A 23,094-nucleotide genomic window follows, 5' to 3' on the forward strand; every position below is an offset into this window, starting at 1 on the left:
GAGCATAGTAACAACACGGCGCTCCCTGGTCCCGTGGCCCTCGCCCTATCGGCCCCCAGCCGCTCTCTCAGAGGGACAATTCGCCCCAATCTCCCCCCGAAATCTCCTGGACTTCTGCCAAGGCTTCATTCAACAAGGGGATGAAAACATGACATCTCTCTCTGGATATGTTTGCAGAAATGAAAGACGTGTACTGATTTAAACCAGAACAGAGGAGCAAAGGTTGAAGACTGTAAATACAAAATAAAACAGAAAACGACCAATAGGAGAGTGAATATTGGACTTACTGACCATGTTTCACCCATGAAGTGACACGACAAAAAGACAAAAAAACACAGAAGATATCATTTTGTACAGTCTGGAAATCCATGCCAACACTTGCTGGTAGTGTTTTAGGCTAACTATGCTCGTACAATATGTTCTAGAGAGGTGCATTCAGCAGAGTGCAGGTCTCCGCCAGGTGTGTCTGCAATCACAACCCCCGTGAGTGAGCAGTCAACAGGAAGTCAACAACAGTAAAGGAACAGGTAATACAAGGTGTTTTGAGAACGTGTGAGTCAACGCAACCTCGAGAAGTCTTTGAGCATGCAGCCTTAACTGGCCACCCAAAATATTATCAGCAGAATGCGAGATAAGGAGTGGACAGACACATAGGTGCACACTCACTGACGACAACTTATTGCATACATTTGCTGACGTAGCCGCAGTCTATTTCTGAAAAAGAAAAAAAAAAGCTCCATGCTTCACAAAGTTACGGTGTGATAAGATACAAGGCTCTTGTGCTTGACGGTATTATGTTGTAAGATTTTAAGTTTTAATGTTTGGTCATGTTTTGGGTCACTCAAAAATGATACCGATTGCTGAAACTGTCTGAGTATTTTGTTGTGACTCATATCAAAACACTGCCTCATCACACATGTCCCAGACACTTACTGTATTATAAGAAGAGACAGCGGTGCACAGCTTCATAATCATCACCAGCCATAACAACAAACACACTGCGCTTTAGACAGTGAACACATGACAACAACGTCCTCTAATCAGCTTCTGCTCAAGCACAAAGCGGGACTCTGTGCTGCACCGCAGGCAGAGGATGGTTAGAGGGCCATACACTGCTGCAGGCGGGTCAGCTGTCTGCGAGTGTAGCCAGGGTCCAGTCGGTCTGTTGATGCATTTGTTCATCTGTCTGTCTCTGTTTATGCTTTCTGTCTCATCACTTATTAACCATGTGTATTGTTGTACTCTGTTGTAGTCAGTGTCCCTGTTGGATAGTAAAGGGGAAAAAAAGCATTTCTAAAGATGAGCGTGTGTGATTTTAATGTGTTTTTGTAGATGTGTGTGTTGGCGTATGTGACTATACCGCTGGTGCATTTGTGTTTTCATTAAAAAATCGAAAATAAGACATAAGTTTCATTTTATTGTCTTCCATAAATTAAAGTAAGTGTTTGCATGAAAGTGCCCGAGTGCATACAAGCCAAATACTTTTAAGGACCAGTGTGTTGAGTCACGTTCACACATACAACCCTGCTCTTATCTCGAGATTACCCGGAGGAGCATGTGGGAACGCAAATGTCCAAATCGGTTGGACGGACGTTAAACGGACTAAACCCTGCCAGCTACAAGGAGCCGGTCAAACTTTTTCTAAGCTAAAGTAAACACAACAATTCTTTATTTCAGGCAATTATACACAAATTAAAAACATAGTTCTAGTATTATATTCCATTTCTGCAAATAAATCTCCTTAAATCCTGCACACTGCTTCTTTAAATCTCACATTAGCTAATCTTATGGGGACAATTCATCTGTGACTTTACTGTGCAATCAACCTCACAGTAAACACATCGGCCTTTTGTGCAAAAAGGACACACGCGGTGTCAGTGGCACTTCTCACATTGTGATCAACCCTTCCAACAACCAGGAACCCTGTGACTTTTACAGTGCACAGAACAGATGTAGCCGGACTTTATCAGGTTCCGCTGCCGCGGAACAAAGCTCTTTGTTGGGTGTTTGATGGAGCGGGTCCATTCTGCTTGAGTTAGTGAGAGGGGAACCACCTGCACTCGGACAGAAGGGCTTATATCTTGCTTCATCCACGAGTGTTTAATTCACTCTCAGGCAAACCTGCTTTGTGCCCTCCAGTTTAGGAATCCTCATAACCCAGAACAAATGTTTTCATTTGAGAGCCTGTCCTTGCAGCCAATCAGTCTACTCTAATAAAAAACAACAACAACAATGGGCCTATCTGCTGTCATTGTTGTCAGCCAAAGGTTTTCCGCATTAGAGTTACAAGCACAGATCACCATGACAATTCTGATTCAAGGCCTCTGGATCCAGCCACAGGAAAGTACCATTAGCAACATACTGTAGAACGTATGAGGACCATTCTGTTTACTGTGCTTTGGATCCCAGCCAGATTCCAACGGGAATCAGGTCGGCAGGGATGCTGGAGGAAGCTTTGTGTGTGTGCTTGCGTGTCTTTTTAAAAATGGTCCACTGGCTGGGCGAAATAGGAAAGGATACAGGACAGCAATGACAGCAGAATTATATTTTAAAAATTCATCGTAACGAGGATATTGGGTACAATTTGCAAGAAATGCAAGGCAAGGCAAGGCAAGGCAAGTTTATTTGTATAGCACATTTCAACAACAAGGTAATTCAAAGTGCTTCACATAAAACCATGAAAAGCATCAAAACATAAAGCAAAAGAAAAGGAGATTTAAAAACAATTAAGAACATTCATTAAAACATTAAAAAGCACAAATTAGCAGAGCAGTTACTGTACGTCTTGAGGACAAAGGTGTACAATGTTCCGAACGCATTTTATGTGTTTATCAGTTCCCATGATTCCCACCGTCTTCAAACAGAGCAGCGGTGGGGAATGCAGTCACGCCTAGTCTGGTGAGGAATTTGCCAAGGCCACAACCTCCCGCCCCTCTCCCCCCATTGTGTGCTTTGGTCTTCCGTCATGCCGAGCAACCCAGCAGCCAGGTCAAGAAAACAAAGGAGCACCTGGACACAATGGCCACCTTGTTAGCCACTGTGTGACAGCATGACAGGTATTTCAAGGCTGACACTGAGAACGGGCTGCTGGAGAGCTGCTTTGAGGTCAATGACACTGGGAGTTTACTCCACAGTCTGTCAGTACTGGCAGCCCATGTGAAAACTGTAAATACATTTGCAAGTTCGACATCAAACAAGCTCTTGATTCTCATCGGCATGCAGAAACCCATTGTTTCTCTGACCTCTGACCTTTTGTTTCAGTCTGTTCCTGGCTGTTGACCACAGCCAACGGTGTTGATGGGTGGGGTGGGAAGTGTGCCTCTGCTCAACATTTAAACTCGCCCAACAGTAATCTCAGAGATTACCGTAAACATTTGAAGTACTTCTTCTACAAAGTCAATTGGCATTTACACTGAAGACAGCTATATGATCTCAAAAAAGCTAAGTGTGAATGCACAGCAAGACGGATTGAAATGTGACTGCTCAAACCAACTCTGGATATTAATTGAGATGCATTGTAGCAGATGTTGAAAAGGTGTAAATGCGTCTGTCTCTCGTTTAACTGACAGCCACTCACTGGCTCATTTTCGTACCACATCCATGGTCTGCCTCCTCTGTCATTGTGACAACAGCAACCAATGTTACACTAAAGTGGGACTGAAAATGTCATTTCTATTGCACACATATGATCAACTGCAAAGGGCAATGATCTCCGATCAGTTCACCACACCCACACAGTCATGATGAAGCACATTAGCTGATGATACACACAGCTTTAACTTTGGTAATTGCTTATTTGATCAAAAATCAAACATGCTACTGAAAATAACTGCAGCAGATGGGGCAAGAAATAACGTCAACAGGATTGTAAACCCAGACAGTGGACAGAAATCCAGATTAGAATGTCCAAAATGTCCGGCGAAATGTGATTTGTAATGCACAAATATTTGTCTGACTAATCTACGTCGATATCTGTACACTTGATTTCTTAAAGTACAGGCCAACAGGAGATATTTTGGACACATATTCGTGCCATTTTTGTGCAAAACCTTGTTTTTTTTGTCACTTTGTTTGTGATGATCAGACTTTTCCTTACTGTATCCCAAGGACTTCAACTGATATCCTTGCTGATGAAGAAAACACCCATTACAACTATTTTGATTGTAATCACATTTTATTCAAAAACCCATGCGCTTTATTGGATGATGTTACACAGCCCCTTTGAAAATATTGGCTCATGCGACTCTCGCGATTCAATTATTTCCGACTGAATTCCTGGTTTCTCTGCGCCGTCTTCTTCAGTTTCGACAGAAACACGCTGCGACGTAGAGCAGATGGCGAAAGAGGCAGAGAAACGAGGAGGGCGAGTGCCATCGCATGCGTCCTGGCCGAGCATCCTCAAGTTATCACAACTGAAACCAGGAGGAAACGCAGAGCAGCTTCTCAAGGCAAGAGGGCGAGTTGGGCGGCTCATATGGTCCTAACATGAACCATCCATCTGTGAATACAGCACACTGGCCTGTTCGCAATCCATTCATTTAGTCTGTTTATTAATTAATGCCTCTTGGGGTGTTTTTTTTTTTTTACAGCACTTAACAGACGAGACAGAAAACTTTCTTTTAATGACAGTGTAGTATATGGTTGAGGTTGCTCCTCACCAATTCCCCTTTAAAACACAGAAGAACATGGAACATGTCATGTAGAGTTCATCATCAGCTTGTACAGCTGGGCTCTAAGCCTAAAATGTCCACTTGACTTGCTTCTGTTTTATTCCAGGCAGTGCCCCCCCCCCCCCCCCGTTCTGTTCAGACATTGTGTTGTGTTGCTTTGAATTTTTCAGTTTTGCTTTAGCATGGCACACGTGACCTAACCCAGTCGTACCCAGCTAATCATGACGAATCATCATCATCTCTGCTTCTCTTTGCTCTTTACTTTTTACTTCCTTTTTCGGGGTCTTCTCGACTAAGATGTTCAAAAGCAAAGATTCAGAGATGAAAGCTCTATAACGGTAGAGCACCAGGAGGTGAAGGGTTTGTTTCATGTGTGTCAGAACACAATTTGGTCTTGATGCATAATTACGTCTTGGTACGAGTAGAAGGGGATGGAAATTAGTTTGCAGAGTCAGAATGATATTTCTACTTTGCTACCTGTAGTAACAGATGTTTTTTTTTTTTTACAGTGAAGTGGGCACAGCCAAAATATGCTTTGAGCACTGACATAATATAACTTTTAAAGTCCAAATGGTGAACATGAAAGCAAACACTTTACACATCAGACAACAGACATGGAGCAGCATTAGCTTCCATTTGGAATCTTGTGTCTGGCCTCTTAGCCAATGTAAATCAAATTGTCTCTCTCATTTGAGCTCTGTATTTGGTCTCAACCAACCCCTGAGAAGAATTCGTGTTTCTTTAGCCACTAAATGCTACGCTATGTTGACGAGCTAGTTGCAAACTTTGTCTGCCTGTCATTTTATGCTGAGCAGGTAGCGTGCAGTGTGTTTTTAGGGAGGGACCAAGCTGGCAGGCATGAGGAGTCACAGGTGGGTTTTATTCAACCAAAATTTTATAGAAAGCAATTCACGAAAAAAAAGTTCTAATATGAACTATAAATACAACAAAATAGTTTAGATATTTTCACAATCTAAATCTATTATGCCCTCCAGAAATAATGTCGGGCATCTGGTATCGTCCGATTGTCCACTTCCTATATTAACCCGAGGCTTCGAATGAAAGCTGGGACAAGGAGTAGGGCTACTCAGCACAGTGCACATGCACATGCACAGTGCACATGCACAGTGTAACTGGAGCTGCACTAGAAATACAGGGGATGGTGTCCAATCAGGTGCTATTTGGTTGCGCTTGTCCTGACAGAACTTTTTGTATATGCTTGTTCGCCAGCTGGTGAGCCTTTGGCAAATGTCGACCAGTTTTTACCGCGCACGTGTTGTACCCCAATGATGTGACGCGTGACGTTTGCTATTTAAACCCTCCTTGTATTTAACAGCTTTGCTTTGGCGGGAGGGCTGCCAAGCAGCAGCTGTTCCTCCAGCAGCAGCAACCAGCATCAGCACCCGCAAAAGAAGCAAAATGAGAGCATCTTAAGATAGCTTTAGCTCTGACAAAGTGTTGACTGTGCAGACGTTAACTAAATGTGTGTGCTACAAGCAGAAACATATGTACTGGCTTAAATACGAAAATAAACTGTCAATATCACATATGAAACAAAAGCTCATCAAAAGTGTCATCATTCATTGGTTTGCTGATGTGTCTGCAAAGTGCAAAGAAGTCAAAAGGTCAAAAAACGAATAAAGTTGCTGGCCAGAAAACGAAAACAAATCGCTGAGGAGCTGAGAAGAGGGCCTCTAATGCGGGTGATCATTCTGTGGATTCGTCACTACAATTGAGTAATTATTGTTTGCCCTACAGCATTTCTGGCATTTCTACATTTCTGGCTTCCATTTCCAGTCCGTATATATTCAGCTGCTTGCTGAGAAGTGGCGTTTTGATCCTTTATGAGCTCCAGATTCTGAGAAGCTACCCATTTTTGAGGAGATAACTGTTGTGGCTATTGCATTCCATGCTGTTACGCTTATAAATGCACCTGCATGCAACGTCGATGTTCATCAAAATGTAATGTCCATAATGACATTTTACTGTAAGCAGAGAGCGAAATAAAGTGGCTTGCTGGGAAGTAGGTATTATCAAGCTTCTATGTACAAGGAAAACCAGGGCAACAAGCACAGCATCTCACTTGTTATGCAAACAATTATCTACCAGTCTTCATCCAAATTCAGTCACTCCCCTCCCTAAGGCTCTGCAAATGCAGATAAAAACGATACTTAGCTGCTCAGCTGCCAGTCCAAAAAAGGAGATGCTCCTCCCTGGGTTGCTGCTGACGGGAGGAGCTTTGGAGAGCAGCTCGGAGCGCTCCTGACACAGTGACCCGTACGTCACACGTCTGAGAGATGTGTCGAGCGCAGCAGGGTGGCGCTGAAGGTCTTGTGTTCAGAGAGTTGGAGATGGAGCTCATTTGTTGATGTTTCTCAAGTGTGTAGACCTGAGTGATTGAGCAGAGGTGTGTTTGTTACAGCAACACACATACTTCCCGATTGTATGAGGATTTAATATAGATACCAAATTCGAGTAAAGTGAATGCCTCTGTCTGCAAGTAAACTTAAAGATGGCATTTTATGTCCCTTTACATCTTTGTGAATCGATAAAGAGTAAGAGAGCAGGGTGGGGGCAGGCTGTTCTGTGCCTCATCACCGTTACGGGGGAGCCAAACATTCACAGCGTCCAGATCCAGCTGATGTGTTACTGCTTGGGACCAAAGCCAGCTTTAAGGATGTGCTGACGTGAATTTAGGCAGTTAAATATGCTGAATAATATGTAGAATTCACTCAGTGTGCGACCCCTGTCCTGGCCCAAAGAGCTCCAGCCCCCCCGCTGCACACTCCTGCTGCACATTTAGAGGGTTTTAGTACAGTAGAGCTTACAGTAGAATAGAGTCCTTTACCTCATTAGTCCCAGTTATGAGCCCCCCCCCCCCCCCCCCCCCCCATCATTGCTTGTGATGTGACAGCTCTCCGTAACCCAGTCACCTAATCTGATGGGCTTTTTGTGCTGAGCCATTCATCCCTAATCTTCCAGGGCAACACTGAGCTTTGCAGCGCTGCTTTAGTTAAAAGAAGGATTTTACTCTCTCTCTCTCTCTCTCTCTCTCTCCTACGCTCTGTAGATATGATGATGAATGAGGCATTATCAGGGCACAGAGGTAAAGTAGATTAAAGTGACATCTAAAGCAGACAAATGACCCTTCTCATTTACTAAGTGATGAGCACGGATAAGTCACGGGTCAGCGAACATGACTCGAGCGAAATGCTTTTGTCATACAATGCTGGGGCCACTCTGGGAGTTATGCTATGATGCACCTCAGATATAAAAAAGTTGGTTTGAATGACTTATGAATGATGCACAAGCTGCCTTTCAGGTGTGCAAAAAAAAAAAGTTTCCAAACAGAAGGAAGCTGTGAGCCACGGCTTGTGGGAAAAGAAGAGAGTATTCCTTCCAGGATGGATGTGTTCAAAGGTCACGTGTCAGGCCACATCACATGATACATTTCCCTCTGTTTCTATGTCTATGACAGCCTCCGATCACTTAAAAAAACATTCTTTTTTTTCTACATTTCTACTTGAATTCAATTCTGAAATAATTTATAATAATAAAGCACCTATAAGGTGGTTTGTCGACTCACAATCAACAAACACAAATCATTTCTGAACATGTGATGTTCATGTTGGATTCAGCAGGCATGCACAGTACAGTATTAATAAGATCAAGAACCTAGAGCCAGTAGCAATGCTAACATGCAGATGTTTCGCAGATTTAATATTTACCATGTCCACCATCTTGTTTCCGTGTGTTAAATGCTAACATTAGCGAATTAGCAATGCAGCTGAGGATCATGGGTATGTCATTAGTCTGTGATAAGATGACCTCATTAACCAAGTGTGTCCGAATGTGTTCAGAACATCTCCCACACGTTTGTAATCGTTACTGGCACGAATAGTGAAAATACATCACTCGAGTAGGCTCGTAACTACTTTTGCAAATACTGCAAATGTGAATATCGGGAGAGACCCTCATGCTTCCATCACATTACACAACTTGAAGTCAGAGGTGATGGATGGGTCACCCACTGTGTACATCATATACGCTACTAATGGTGGACGACTGCCAGAGTGTAGCACCAAAGTCAATTGAGTGCAGCCGCCAGGTTTGAAGGCCACGTTATTACTGTTGGCCATTAAGTTCACTGTGTCATCACGTGTCAGCGGTGCCACCAGGCACCTCAGGCAGAGTGAATGGAAATGGTGGCTAATGATAAACAAACCAATCTCATCCAGGTTTTCCTCATTTCACAATAATGGTGTCATAACACAGCGGCACAATGGCAGAAAATAGTAATGGGAAATCGCTGCTTTAATGAGAACTCTCCCTGACGAGGTCCTGACTTTTCACTGACATGTATCACATGCGCTGTGTAGTGTAGCATAGTATAAGATGTGTGACACTGGAGATGTTGTGTAAGCTATCATGCATGGTTGAAAAAACACAGCATTTTGATTGTAATATCAACATGAACGACATCCAATTATGGCGCGTACCTGAACAGAGCGGACCAGATGGCGATGAAACACAACATGCAGCTGCGTGTTTGGATGCACATGCAGACATTTGCCTTTATTAATGTGTGCAAGAGAGTGAAAGACATGACGTCACAGTGAAATACAGAGCGGCAGCGAACGCTAGCAAGACAACCGTTGACACGTACAGATTGATGGATGGGTGGAAAGGGAATAGGAAATGTTGGGCCCGTGGCAGTGTGTCTGCCTGCGTCGATCTGATTTGGGTGACACTGTGTGACAGGAAGCTGGCAGAGCTGGAACCCACACCAACCCCATAACACACCCACACACACACACACACACACACACGAGAGGTTACGATGGAAGTGACTGGCGCTCACATTTAAGCACACACACGAACCCAGTCTCCAAGTCTGAAACTTCTTCTGCGCTTTACTTTGTATCAGCCCTAAAAACCACGAACAGTAGAATTGAGACGGGCTCCTGTGAACTCTCACATGGCGAATAGAGCTTACATTGTGTGCATTAAACCAGAGACAACAGCTGGAAGCGGGCAATTAGCCTGATTGATGAGGACCTCAAATATTCTTAATCAGTAAACACAGGCCAAAAGAAGAATCGACCCCCGCACAGTTTCGTTCAGTGTGTTAGAATGCGAATATTTCCTAATTAGCACAGCTGAAGCTGATGGGAATGTCTTTAGTTTTGCATGTATTTGTTCAAAAAACACAACGTATTGAACGAACCATTTCTGACCTGATGATGGCGCTGAGGAAGACTCAGGAGTTCCACATCAGACAGTAGGGTACATCCTCTGTGTGCAAAGAATAATGTTACTGCTGAGACGAGATATTTCACTTAATATGTGAAAACTGTGACCTGCTGGTGGCGCTAGAGGAAAAGTCAGGGATCACCAAAGTCGGTAGGATTTATCATCTGGGGATCATGCATAGGTGTACACAAATGCAATAGCAAGCCATCTGTTGGTGAGATATTTCTGTCTCAAACCACTAGCATGACACTAACCATCCATTAAGTTGTTCTCCCTTTTATCAGAAGAACTCAAAGATAACTCCCACAAGGACAGAAGCTCGTTTGTTTCTTGTACTATTTAATAGCTTACCTCTGGTTAATGTATTTTTTATAGGATAGTTCGAAATGCAGCGTTAGCGCTGTTTCGTTTAATGGTGCTCCGCAGATGAATATGTAGCTGTTGATAATTTATGACTCTTGAGGGCTATTTTGTGTTTTAAGTACTTTTCTATATTAATGTGTATTGTCCATCAATTGAAGAGAATTTCCCATCGGAGGGCAACGAACTGAACACAACACTAAACATGCATTTCATGTATGAGCAGCTGATAAAGGATGAAGATCGTTGCACGTTTTTCATCTTGAAAGTGCACTTACTATTCCCCGTCCCATCCAGGCCAATGCTTTTTCATCCCAAGAGACAAAGAGTACTTTCACATTTATTTATAGGTTGGGAGAAGCTCATCTGCTGTTCCCTAGGTGAGAGGCCCGGCCCACCTGATCCCATCAAGCAGGGTGTTCATCCCTGCTGCCTTAGCCCACCGTCTATCTCGCTGATTCTCCATCGATATCATTGTCTTTACCCTCTTGCTTTCGTTATTTCTTGGATTACAAACACGCTTTACACTTAAGGCCTTTTTTACCTTTTCTTTTCCCCGTTCTATCTCAGACTCGCCAATCATCTCTTTCCCCCCATCACAAGAGTAGAGAAAGCAAGAGTAGGTGGTAATTGCAATGCTGATTATACTTTTTGTTGAGACTGATAATGTTGCCGTCAAGTCTTGTAGATAGGAAATTGTGTCGCTGGAGAAAAGAAACAACTTCTGCAGCTTGTTTGATGTCACAGTATGTGTCATGTAAGAGATAATTCTGTAGACATTTCTGTTTCAGGGCCACACACACACACACACACACACACACACACACACACACACACGCACACACACACACACACACACACACACACACACACACACACACACACACACACACACACAATTAGGAGTGTCTTACCAAAGAGGGTAAGTTGAAAACAAGGCAAACCTCCAGTCTAGCCTGAAATGCAGGAATCCTGTCAGGCAGGATCGCAGGTATCAACCTTGGCAGACTATGTCATTATCTGATTCGCATTTCTGTAGCGCTACTACTAACTACTTTTCTTTGAGTATCAGCTAAAAATAATGACAATTCCTTGACAAGAAATCTCCACAGAGTTACATATCTGACAAACACGTCACAATACAATATTTTGGGGTTTTAATCAGATATATATTTTAATGTGATAGTTTTAATTGATTAAAGTAAACACAAAATGTCCTCAGTCTCTAATTTAGGGAAGCCAAAAGCTCTTTCATGTAAAAAAATACAGCCAAGATAGACCCTTCTGCCCTGAGCACCACGCATGCGCTTGATATTGCTGCCTTCAGGTGCTCTTTCCAGACTCCGATTTCCGATGTACAAACTTTAAAATGTCAGTGTCTCAACTCAATACCATGTTGATATTGTAAATGAAGCACTAAATACTGTATTGATATAAATGTTGCACAAATGCAGTGGTTGCTCAACCAAAATAGACACAATGTAATGCTTCCTCATGAGGGATCCTGGGGAACAAGAAATTTGGCTATTTAAGACATGGATTGGCAGCTGTCGCTTCAAATTACGCCTCATATAGTGATTGAAATATATACTTCAGTGGATTAATTAATTAGTTACGTATTATTCTGTAAAACGTAGAATTCAATAAAAGGACATTTTATCATTTTTAAGCAACATATAGGCTGTAATTACTTTTGCAACATGGTCAATAAGTAGGCTATATAGTTGGCTATAGATACCATACACCATCCTACGTCTCAAACTGGACTTACAAAGTTAAAATTAGATTTGAAATAAAAAAAATTATAATAGAAAATATATAATTGAAAATGCATCGTTTTAAAAGAACAAAAACCACGAATGAATTTAGGCTACATATTGTGAAATGTAAGGTATTAATGACGATGTCCACCTCTATTTTACTCATATTAAACTCACAACATTTCCATATATTATTTTAACTGGAACTTTCCGACAGCACGTGAATGCAGCACGAACAGCAACACATTCCCAGCGCTACAGAAGAGCACAGACTGGGAATGAGACTCAGCTAAGTGCACGAGAGCGTCGTACCTGGTCAAACGAGTCGCGCGGACGCTGTGTCAATCACCGATAAAGTAGCTGTTAACTAGACAAAAGAAAGGAACACCATTTAAAGTGAGTTTATAAGAACTGAGAGGATTTAATAAGTGGGCTGGAGACGCGAGTTGGAGCCGTGGCACGTGTGGAAATGACATCGATAAAGACGGATTAAACTGCAGGGATGTTAAAGGGAATGATGAAAACAACATCTACACAGTAAAAGTGTGAGTGAGTGACTCCGGAGCCGAAGGGAATGGCTTGATTTCTCACCCCGGGGAGTGAGCGGTGGGACAATACTGTCAGAGGCACTCATGTTTCTGTGGAAGAGAAGGAAAGTTTGCTGCGCTTCACGCGGATACAAGTCTACTTTCTGAGAGGCATATTGCTGCTGCTGCTGCTGTGACTATTTCTCACCCCAGTGAGCAAGAGCCCGACCGGCTCTAAAACTGTTAACAATGTCCAACCCCGTGCCGAAGAAAACCCACTGGGCCTCCAGAATGAACGAGTGCTCCGTCTCCAAAGATGCCCGCGGTGACTTGAACGTGCCACTGCGCGGCGGAGCGGAGAACGGGGAGTTCGCCTACATCGGGCAACTTAACGAGGACGTCGTGCTTTACAGAATTGGAAAAATATATGAAGGAGAACTGCTGCTGGAGGTGGAGAATCTCTCTATTTCGGGATTACCCTTGTACGACGTACAGACCGTGATAAAGAACTGCAAAGGTCCCGTCCGGTTGAAAACGGTCAGACAAGGTAAGGACCGGGAGACGCGGCGACATCACAAAACTCCGCTCGAACTTCTCGCCTTTAACGTTGCACTTTGCTGAAGAATGACGCGGGTTTAATTTGTGTTGTGCCGAACCTTGTATTGGAATGTAATATTGCTCACATGCAATATTACATTTAAGCTTAAAAGTTGGATCAAAATAGAACAAAAAGTTGTCTTTGCTTCACGGGAGGAGTCCTGTGGGTACTCTTTGAGTTAGTATTATGTTGGAGTAAGTTCCTCCAGGCGAAATATTGGTTTATCCAACTGTCGAATAGGTGAAATTACACCTGGCGATGAGCACGTTAAATAGAGCTTTTTGAATGGCGTTTGGTGTTTCCTTTTTTTTCTCCCCACTCTAGAGAAACAACCACCTGTCGGGTCCATGGACACAGCACAGGCTCTCTAACGCGGTTTACTCAGCTTCCCTTTTGTTCAGTCTCTTCATCAACCCTTTGAATTGGCTCACGTGACAAGAAACGTCACGACTTTTTTTTTTTTTTTAGTTTATTAGACATCTTTGAGCAAAACATCCAACAACTGAAATTGCAGGTGCCACTCATCCCATTACTTTGAATCAGATTAATTTGGCACAATTTTACCTGTAAGGAGGTTTTTTGAATACCGGGTTATTTTCACACTGCTGCAGGATATTATATATAATGTCATAAGAGAGGGTCAATTTACCCACATTTTTTAGTAACAGGTAATTTACTGAACAAGCAGATATTCAGCAAAGACCGAGTTTGCCTGTGTCTTGTCTGGCTGTGTCTGTTTAGGCTACGGTATCTGTTGAGTACTCAAACAGGCTAGACTGGCAACACTTCTCCAGCGCCTTACAAGAATGGGAACATCCGTCGCCAACCGTAAGCGAGATGCGAACGTGAGGCCTGTGTGGCTGGTCTGTCTAGTTCACGGTCAGCTCGACTCAGCAGGGCCGGGCTGGGCCGTTTGACACTGAGCCTGTCTGACAAGGCTCCCAGCGTGGTGAAGCAGACCGCTGAAGGGATGCTCCGGGGCCACGCTGACTTCCTGTAGAGACGGACAAAAGAGCAGCAACTCTCTTCAAGGACAATTTCACACATTTAGAACCTGTGAATTTGGCTGGCAGCGATATTGTCTGGGCCTGCTCAGAAGTGGCACACTGATTTTATTTTTTAAAGGCGCTATGTGGAAGTCGACATCAAAGTGCTGTCTTATTCATTTTAGGACGGTATTACTCGACTTTGGCACAAACCAGGACGACTAAACGAGGGTCCTGCACACAGGTGTTTTCACTTATTGACTAATTACCCCTCTACTTAGGTTGAAGGTGATTATGTGATGTCACCAAACTCGGTAGGCCGTTCTCACAGCAGACATTGACTCGTAAAGAGAGAGCACAGGTGTTGCTCATAACGTTAACGATGGCTCTGTTTTATTCAAGTGTCCCAGTGAGGCTTGATCGTAAGCCAGCAGTGTTAATTTTTAGTGTTTTTAAAACTGTTTTTCCTACTGAGACAGCTTAAAATGACTGCTGTGAAAATAATTCTACGAATGATAAATGTGCATGCTGTCAGTGCCCTGACTAGTGCAACAAAAGTAACAGGATAGGTCGGGAGATGTCAATCACTCTCAATCTGTGAACTCCCACACAGTTTTGAGAGGTCCAATCATGCAGAACAAGTGAAAACACCTGTGCGGTTGAATCAGAGGCGTTCAGGGACTTTTAATTAGGTTTGAAAGTGCCGGTTGTAATGTTTTAAAATTGATTAAACAGATCTAAAGTGATCATTTAAACACTTATTGTTGGCTGTTTTTGTTTGCTCAGGTACTTGAGTTACGGTACGCATTGTTCAGTTTCCTGGTTCACTGTTGTGTTATTGTGTTCTGACATAAAGGAGAAGACGGAAATAAACGAAACATAGGGCATTTTTTTAAAAAGATTACCTTGTCGTTGAGTTTTGGACATATTTCTTACATTTTTCTGGTCATTTTAATTGACACTCATGTAAAAACATTAGAGGGAATCACCAGTGTGAATTTAAAATTTCCTGTTTTGCAGCATGAGCCACTGTTATGCCCCCCCCCCCCCCCCCCCCAATCCTCTCTGCGCTTTAATGCCTTTAGACAAAAGGAGGAAACTCACTTCTCACTTTGGACCAATCACAAGTCTCAGTGCTCCCAGCCCCCCCTTCCGCCCCCCCCCCCTTTTTTTTCCAAGACCCATCTGGGGATGTCGTGTGTCACCGTCACATGATCAGAATCCATTTAGAGTTTTTAAATAATTCACGCTGTCTGGGAATTTCCCTCCCTAATCGGTCTTAATTGAGAAAATATGCTCGGCAACAAGGGCCATCTGTAAAATCTAAGTGACCTAAATTTACCCAGCGCTTGTGCCATTTTCTCACTTTAATCAAGCGGGATGTGTGGAGAGGTGCTGCCGCTGCAGCGTCTTGGCTCGCTTCACAAAGTACCGGTAGTTGCTGCTGTTGACTGCCAACCGTATTAAGACTTGTTGAAAAGCTTGAGGTTGGGACCTTCAGCGCTCTATTCAGACCTGTGAGCGCGCACACACACACACACACACACACATATACAGGGGCACTTCCAGTCTGAGTAGATAAAATGCTCCAACCAGTTCAGCTGCAAAGATTGTATTGTTTGCTTTGGGTATCAGTGGAAAAAGTGCAAGGCACACACATATTCACTGCAGAACACACCCTCTGTGCACTGCTCCCGAGTCCAAGCCATTAGAAGCCCACTTCACTGTGCATCGATCGGGCAGAAGCTGTGGGAAAATAACCGGATTATGTAATTATGGACTATTACATACAAACACAGACATGCACTCTCACTTGTTTGTTGAAACCAGCAGCTGCTAACCCTGCCCTAATGCAGTCCAATAATACTGTTTGCTGTGTTTTGTAAACAGAAACTCACGCAACGAGGAAACTTGTCAATCGGATAAACACCGGCACTGCTGTATGGATAATCCCCTTAAGAAGACGACCTAGTGGGCTCCACATATGCAAACCGATTACTGTGTAACACTATGGAACACACACACACACACACACACACACACACACACACACATTGTGGTGCACAACCACCTGCTTGTACAAACACACGATCACAACAGAGAGGTTTCAGATTGAGGGCAGATTAGTGTCGTGCTCTCTCTGGTGTTAGTACACATGTTGGGTGTGTTGATAATCAGGTGAAGTTTCTGTGATGGTGTGTGTGTACGTGTGTGTGTGTTCTTGCACTGTATTTTTCATGTGTACAGAAAGATGGCGGCCATTACGGTGTAAGCGTAAGATTCGAACTGTTACTACGTGTATTAAGGTCAAAGGTTAGGTGTGTGTCGTTAATGTCGGGCTAGGGATTGTAGCCAAGAATGTTCCTCACAAGGACTGTAAGACCAATCTGCGTGTGTTTTCTGGACATGAAAAGTGGGCCAGGGTTCATGGGTTGCCCCGGGCAGGAGGTGTGCTGTGTGTGGGTCTCTCTGGTAAACAGGATTTGCTGCATGCGACCAAAACGCTCTCGCACAATATGAATCCTCTCCGCGTAAAACAACCGCTGCTCTCCCAGATCAATCGGGGATTGAGGACCTACTGCTCCAGAAGAGCGTATTTCTACCTAAGCTGCATTATATCACGGCGCTGGTGTGCTGAACGAGGCCTCACGAGCTATAAATTTCCGGAAGCAGAAAATATACTCCATATAATGGCTGCTAACCGGAGCTGCTCAAATTTACTACACCGTGTGCGTGTGTGAGCGTTTCTGGCAGGCGTTGCATATGGAAGTGTTTATTTCCTTTCTCTCAGCAGGATGTTGGACCCCCCCCCCCCCCCCCCCCCTCCTCGCCCCAACCATTCTTCCACCTTTGTATTCTATTCTATGACAGCGGTGGAACGACTTCACTTCCTCCCTCATTGCAGGCTTCAGGAAAAATCTCTGGCTTCAATTTCAGGGTGTGCGTTTGTATTGATGAGAGTGTGTGTGTGTGGGTGCGAGAGGGAAAGATGGGAGTCACATGTACATTATAACCATCTTGTCTAATTTGTGCTGAATTTGTGTTTATGTGTGTCGGTGCCCGGCTTAAGCTCTGTTTAGATACAGTGGAGGGACACTCCGTAACCAACTTAATAGACCCTGAAATGCTGTCTCACTAATGCAGCACATGTTTTTGTAATACCACTGAAGAGGTACACATGAACGTGTGCCGTCTTTCGTTTGTTTTGTTTGCTGAAGAATAGTCTTTTCTGTTTTCGTAATTAGCTCAAGTGTCGGTTGTTGTATTGAGTGTGAATGGGAATTGGTCACACTTGGCGCTTGCAGTTACACACTCTGTCAGAGGAAGACAAAGGCCAACTCATTTACGATGGCGAGTTCAGTGGAGCGGGGGGGCAGCGAGGCAGTTTCCTTTCATTTCCTTTGAAGACTGCTCTTATCCAGTGTCCTCAAAAGTGTGTACACGCACAGCAGAGGAGTGTGTGTTTCTGAGGAATGCGTCAGGATTTAGACACGGTTGACAAAAGTTCCCAAAGACGTTCCTGAATACCAAGGTACATCAGCACCGAAGAGAAACCGTTTGTTGGAGCTTTAAACATGAGTTGACTACGTGACATTATGAATTTCTGTTTTTCTGAGCGACCTTTTTACTGCGTTCTGCGCTGGGAATCAAAGCGTCTGCCGTGAGACCGTGAAACGCTGAGCCTCCTTATGAGTGTCAGAACACACAGGGAAATGAAAGCTCGAAGCTCAACATCCGGCTGCGATGGTTCGGTACCTAAGGTAACTGTTAACCTGGCCAACGTGTAGGAGGAGTTGACAGATCCGCTCAAAAGGCCTTTGTCCCAAATCTGGGTGCGATGGTGCTTAGCGTTAGCGAAATTAGCCTCCAATCTCGGAGCAGGTCTTTATCAAAGTTTTTCTCTCTTATGACTCATTAAGATCCTGAAAAAGTGGAAACACTAAATTCATCTTTTTGAGTTGGCAAAGGTCACTTTGTTCCGCCACCAACTTGGCCCTGTTGCTATAGTGTTCAGAAAACAGGATTTATTTTCCTATTTTCCATAAAAAAAATAAAAAAAATAAATAAATAAAAAACGTTTTTTGTGAAGATCACCCCAAAAATCTGAAACATTCAACCTACCCCTACCACGCCCCCGAATTCGGGCCGATGCTCTCGCCTACTTTTATTGGTACGGCAGTGGTTTACCTCTATTCTGTGATTGTCACGCTCCATTGCCTATGTTGAAGCCTTGCTAAGCTAAGCTAGCAGTTCAAGCGGCTCTGATCCAGCGTCTTGGTGTGTCTGTGTGTGAAGGCAGTTTTTGAATTTGTGAAGTGGGTGTGTTGAAACTCAAACAGGGTGTTGCGTTACTGTTCACACTTTACATCCCCGAGAACTTTGTTCTTCAACCAACCATTCGGAACCAGAGCCACCTTTTTGAATCAGAAGTCAGAGTGGTGAGGTCTTATACCGAGACACGAACCACTTCATCGTGATGGGGTCGGTATAGCGGTTGTGTTCATCATTAAATGGCTGAGACTAGTAGCAAGTGGATGTGCCTGAGAAAAATGCCGCCAGTCTCTGAAAGTTTCATGAATTTTTCTTAATTCGGAGGAGACTTCTGCACAGAGAAACTGAGTTAAGTGCTTGTGCATTTTGAACTCCACCTCATGTTCCTGTAATAACACTTTGCAGCACATTTGACTTCTTCACACACACACACGACAGTAAAAAGACACTTGAAAGCCTACATGGAGTTAATTTGTTGTTGTTAAAGCTAACCGTCCGCTTGTTATCTTTCTAGCTGTTGCACCCAGAAAATCTATAATTTAATCTCTCGGGCTCCTTGAGATATAAAGGCCTTTCTGCCCCAGCCCGCTTCCCTTCTTTTCTTTACTTTTAATTATCTTCTGGTTGAGGCCTCGGGGTCTGTTTACACAAATCCCATTAATGTAAAGTCTTCGGGAAGCTTACTCACGCACATTCGTGTGCACACGCAGACAAAACAAGGGAGTATCTACAGGTTTAGAGAGCAGTCTAGCCCTGATTAAGAGGATTTAGACACGAGTCTGCCTGTTTGTCCACAGCAGTGAGCACACACACACACACACACACACTCACTCACTCACAGGCCCGGGGTCTTCCTGCAGTGGCACACAACAATGCCTCGTTGAACCACACCGCCGTATTTCTCCTCCTCCTCATCTTTCCTCGCTCTATTCATCTCGTCTGCTCCCTTTATCTCTCCTCCTCTCAAGTCATCGTCTATTCTCTCCACACTCATTGTCGTGCGAGTGTGGGAATTCTGACGGCTCTAATTAAGGGGCCGCCCCATTCGGACCGAGTCCACCACCCTCTCCCTTGTCCTGCTTAAGTCCTAATGAAAAGAATCGTTCCAACAGGTCACTTCACAGCAGTTATGGATGACGGTGTGTGGCAAAGCATTGAAGACAGCTTCATGTGGGTGGCAGTCGCTGTGAGGGGAGAGAGTGATGGATTATGGGTAAAACAATTAGCAGAGAAGGATCTCAGGGAAGGAAGAAATTTTAGTGACGCGTGTGAAGGTTTGTGGCGAGGAAGTGACCACTGACGTGCGTGTCGAAGTGTCTCTTGATGAACCAACAGCAGCAGTGTTTTAGTAATAGAAGCATATGTAGGTCGGAAAGACGCTTATTTGTGTTCTTTCAGAGAGTTAAATGAAAAGATGTATTCTGCTATCAGGGCTCTTCCTGCGTTTGTACACTTTGTACGTAGATGGCGAGTGCACTGTTTAAAAAAGGTGGTGACCAGCGCTGAAGCGTCCTTGATTGAGGAAGCATGTGTCTGCTGCGGCTATAGCTGGAGGACTGGTAATCCCTTATGATGACGGGGGAGATGCTGCTGTGTCATCAGCCTCCCAGTGCTCAGCAGCTACCGGCCCAGCGGCACCGTGTCTTACGGCGTCCGTCTGATATCCCCGCGTCGACCTGCGAGATGACCGTGTCCCCTGAAGCTGGGCACTCGCCGCATGACTCCGTCACCACAGATCCCTGCACCACTCACTTTAAAGTCTGTTGTTTCCAGCAGTTTCATGCCTCTTCGACTTAGCGGTGCACACGCTAAACGATTAAATACCTGCTGGGGACCACACACACACACACAAGACATTCTTAACTCAAGTGGGAGGACAATAGCTCTGTGCATTACTTGGCTTAATGTTCATGCTGCATATTTATTATTGTCACGGGTATATGAATATGAAAGCTGGATATAGAGTAATATCAGTTTCTCTGTTCCGCATGGTTTGAATTAGATTTTATCACAAAGTCTTTTGGCTGTCGGTTATTGTTGCTAACCGTTAGATGAAAGCAGAGTTGGCATTTTTGTCTCCCAAATCCTTAAACGGGCCCCAATTTGGGAAAAGTTAAATCGATTTTTGGGGCAAATGTGATTTGAATTGTTCTCATCCTTTGGTCATAGGGTCTGTGATCGGGCCCACAGCACAATATAACGCTCTCGAAAGTCGAAATGAGACAAATTATTCGCACATTTTGTATGTGACTAAGTGGTTGCAAACATTAAGTAACCTTTTAAAAAAACCCAGTTCAGCTGTGTTAGCTGCTTTGATCGTCTTGGTAGCACCGAGCACCGCCATGGCAGCACAAAGTCCTTCTGTCTGTGTGTGTGTGTGTGTGTGTGTGTGTGTTGGAGCACCTGACAGGGCAGCGGAAAGGTCAGCATGCATACGAGCACTTAAAGGTCAGCACACGTGCAGTACTGTATGGAGACTATGATACAGAAACTTCCGTGCACTCATCATTTACTGTATAAGCTTCGTTCAACCAGTACAGGGAGGAAAGTGTGACGGCTCGCTGATGGAATCTTAATTAGACGGGCAGAGACTAATTAGCAAAGACAGGGAAAGGATTGAGTCTTAATTAAGAGGTCACTGGTGTCCACCGTCACTCTTCACTGTTTAGCCTGTTGAAGTCACGTCTGTTGATGTGACCAGCGGCTGAGCCCTCTGCTCTCCTTACGCTCATTCACAACGCAACCTGAACATAAACTTCCAAAAACATAATGTAAATACTGTTCATAGTACTAGCAGCGATGCTACCTGGTTCGTCTTCTTTTTTCTTTTTTTTTATTAAAATGAATTTGCACAGCAGTTTCTCTCTGTCATTCAGTCTGGCAGTAGTAGATCCATTGCCATGCGTTCTTTTCTTCTTTTTAATCAAAGCTGGTAAATGTGCCTGACGGTAGATCTTTGGAAGTTTCGGCTGGTGTTAAGGCAGTTTCCTCTACTCTATATGTAAATGTTCCCACACTTTTCCACATGATTATGATAATCCTGCTCCCTTAAGAAGAAGATATTGTACATCTTCACCTCCACTCTCTTATTTTGACGTGGAGTTAAATCCACTTTACATTTGAACTCCCTCAAAACAGTAGTTTCTGTAAAGTAGGTTCAGTGCAGTGTTCTGATGAAAGCTGAACGTCCAAGAAAGAAGTCGATTTGCTTTTATAATTCAAGAACTCGCACTACTATGTGACATACCAGCCTGCTGACAGCAGAGGGGCTTCATGGGGCCTTTCTCTGTGTTCTCGTCTCAGGACTTCTACACAATGACTCAATTCTAAGCTGTTGAGGTTTCACTACAATACAGTGTTTTGCTGTGAGCAGTCCAGTTTCTTTCCATCTCTAATCTTTATATAGACTTGTTGACACACCATGAAAAACTGGAATTACTGCCTTAAATTGCTTCCCTGCCCTGCAGTGAACAAACGTTATGAGAGGCTTGGCTTCATTCACAAGTTTTAATATTTTAAGCTGAATTACCCATTGCTCACATAAATGTTGTAAACAAATTCCCAAGCTCACCACTCTGGACTTTGTAGTTGTAATTAAAGTGAAACAGACGCCTCACAAAAATTGACACTGGAGCAGTTGTGCGTGTGTGTGGTTTCGGAAAAAGCCAAGTCTGCGCCCAGCTTGATGTACGCCTGTGGATGACTTGTCATCGCTAGTGGTGGCCACCGTGACGAGCCTAATCTGACATCCATACGGAAACAGTGGCATACTGCAGGAGTTCTTAGCTTATCTAAGGACTGCTCAGCAGCACACTGACTGACTGCCGCCGGTCTTGATGGAGGCTCGGTGACGCTCAGGTTTACCACACACAGCACGCTGTGGATGCTATTTGCAAGGCTCTCATGACGGCATCATGTTGTTGTTGTTGTTGTTGTTGTTGGGTCAAATGTGCAGAGTTGTGTGGGCTGGGGTCTGAATTCCATTTGTCACTTTGTAATACCACACTACTATCACTGCAGCTTTAGATTCTCTCTCTCTCTCTCTCTCTCTCACACACACACACACATGCACACAGCACTGTTCCCTTGCATTCAGGAATGCTGTGTTTACATAGCTGGAGCTGGCCAAGATTAGTATTTTCGTGTCTCAGGTGTCTGCTTTGTGTCACTGACAGTTATTTTATAGGCCCTGCTACGGCTCGTGCTCAAGCCAAGGCTGCTGCACCTTACCTTCAACTCTCCTCTGGAGGACACGATGGCCCAGAGACTCGAGGGAAGTTTGGCACAATCTCTGAATAGTCCTTCGGAACTAATGTTCATTTATTTCTGTGGGAAACCTTTTGGAAAAGTTGTTTGCTGATTTTGAAAAACATGTATAGAATCTTTCACCTTGTTGCCACTGTGATGAATGCATATTCTGAACAAATGCAACATGACTTCAGCCCGATACTCACCTACCTGACGTCATTTATCAGCGCTACAGATACGATAGAGCTTGTTTATTCAACTGTGCCTGCAGGAATTCCTACCAAATCAGACTGTGTGCTGCGAATGAGGGCCACACAGATGGTCAAACACAATGCCGCTTTCTACTAGAGTGGTACCGATACGGTATCAGAAAAAGCCTCTGATACAGACTCAAAATGCTGGATGGGGTGTCGGCGAGTA

At 44.0% G+C, this 23,094-nt stretch overlaps 1 protein-coding gene across 6 annotated transcripts in view; it reads left to right on the forward strand.

The window, feature by feature from the left end:
* Positions 1-12,500: 12,500 nt before the first annotated feature.
* Positions 12,501-23,094, forward strand: part of magi1b (membrane associated guanylate kinase, WW and PDZ domain containing 1b) — a 111,811-nt gene continuing 101,217 nt past the window's right edge. For all 6 annotated transcript variants that reach the window (XM_079266269.1, XM_079266271.1, XM_079266270.1 and 3 more), the window contains exon 1: positions 12,501-13,117. In XM_079266269.1, coding sequence (XP_079122395.1) covers positions 12,820-13,117 — 298 coding nt within the window. In that variant the 5' untranslated portion in view covers positions 12,501-12,819. The remainder of the gene's footprint in view (positions 13,118-23,094) is intronic.

The sequence above is a fragment of the Melanostigma gelatinosum genome, assembly GCF_949748355.1.
Source record: "Melanostigma gelatinosum genome assembly, chromosome: 3".
Classification (NCBI taxonomy): Eukaryota; Metazoa; Chordata; class Actinopteri; order Perciformes; family Zoarcidae; genus Melanostigma; species Melanostigma gelatinosum.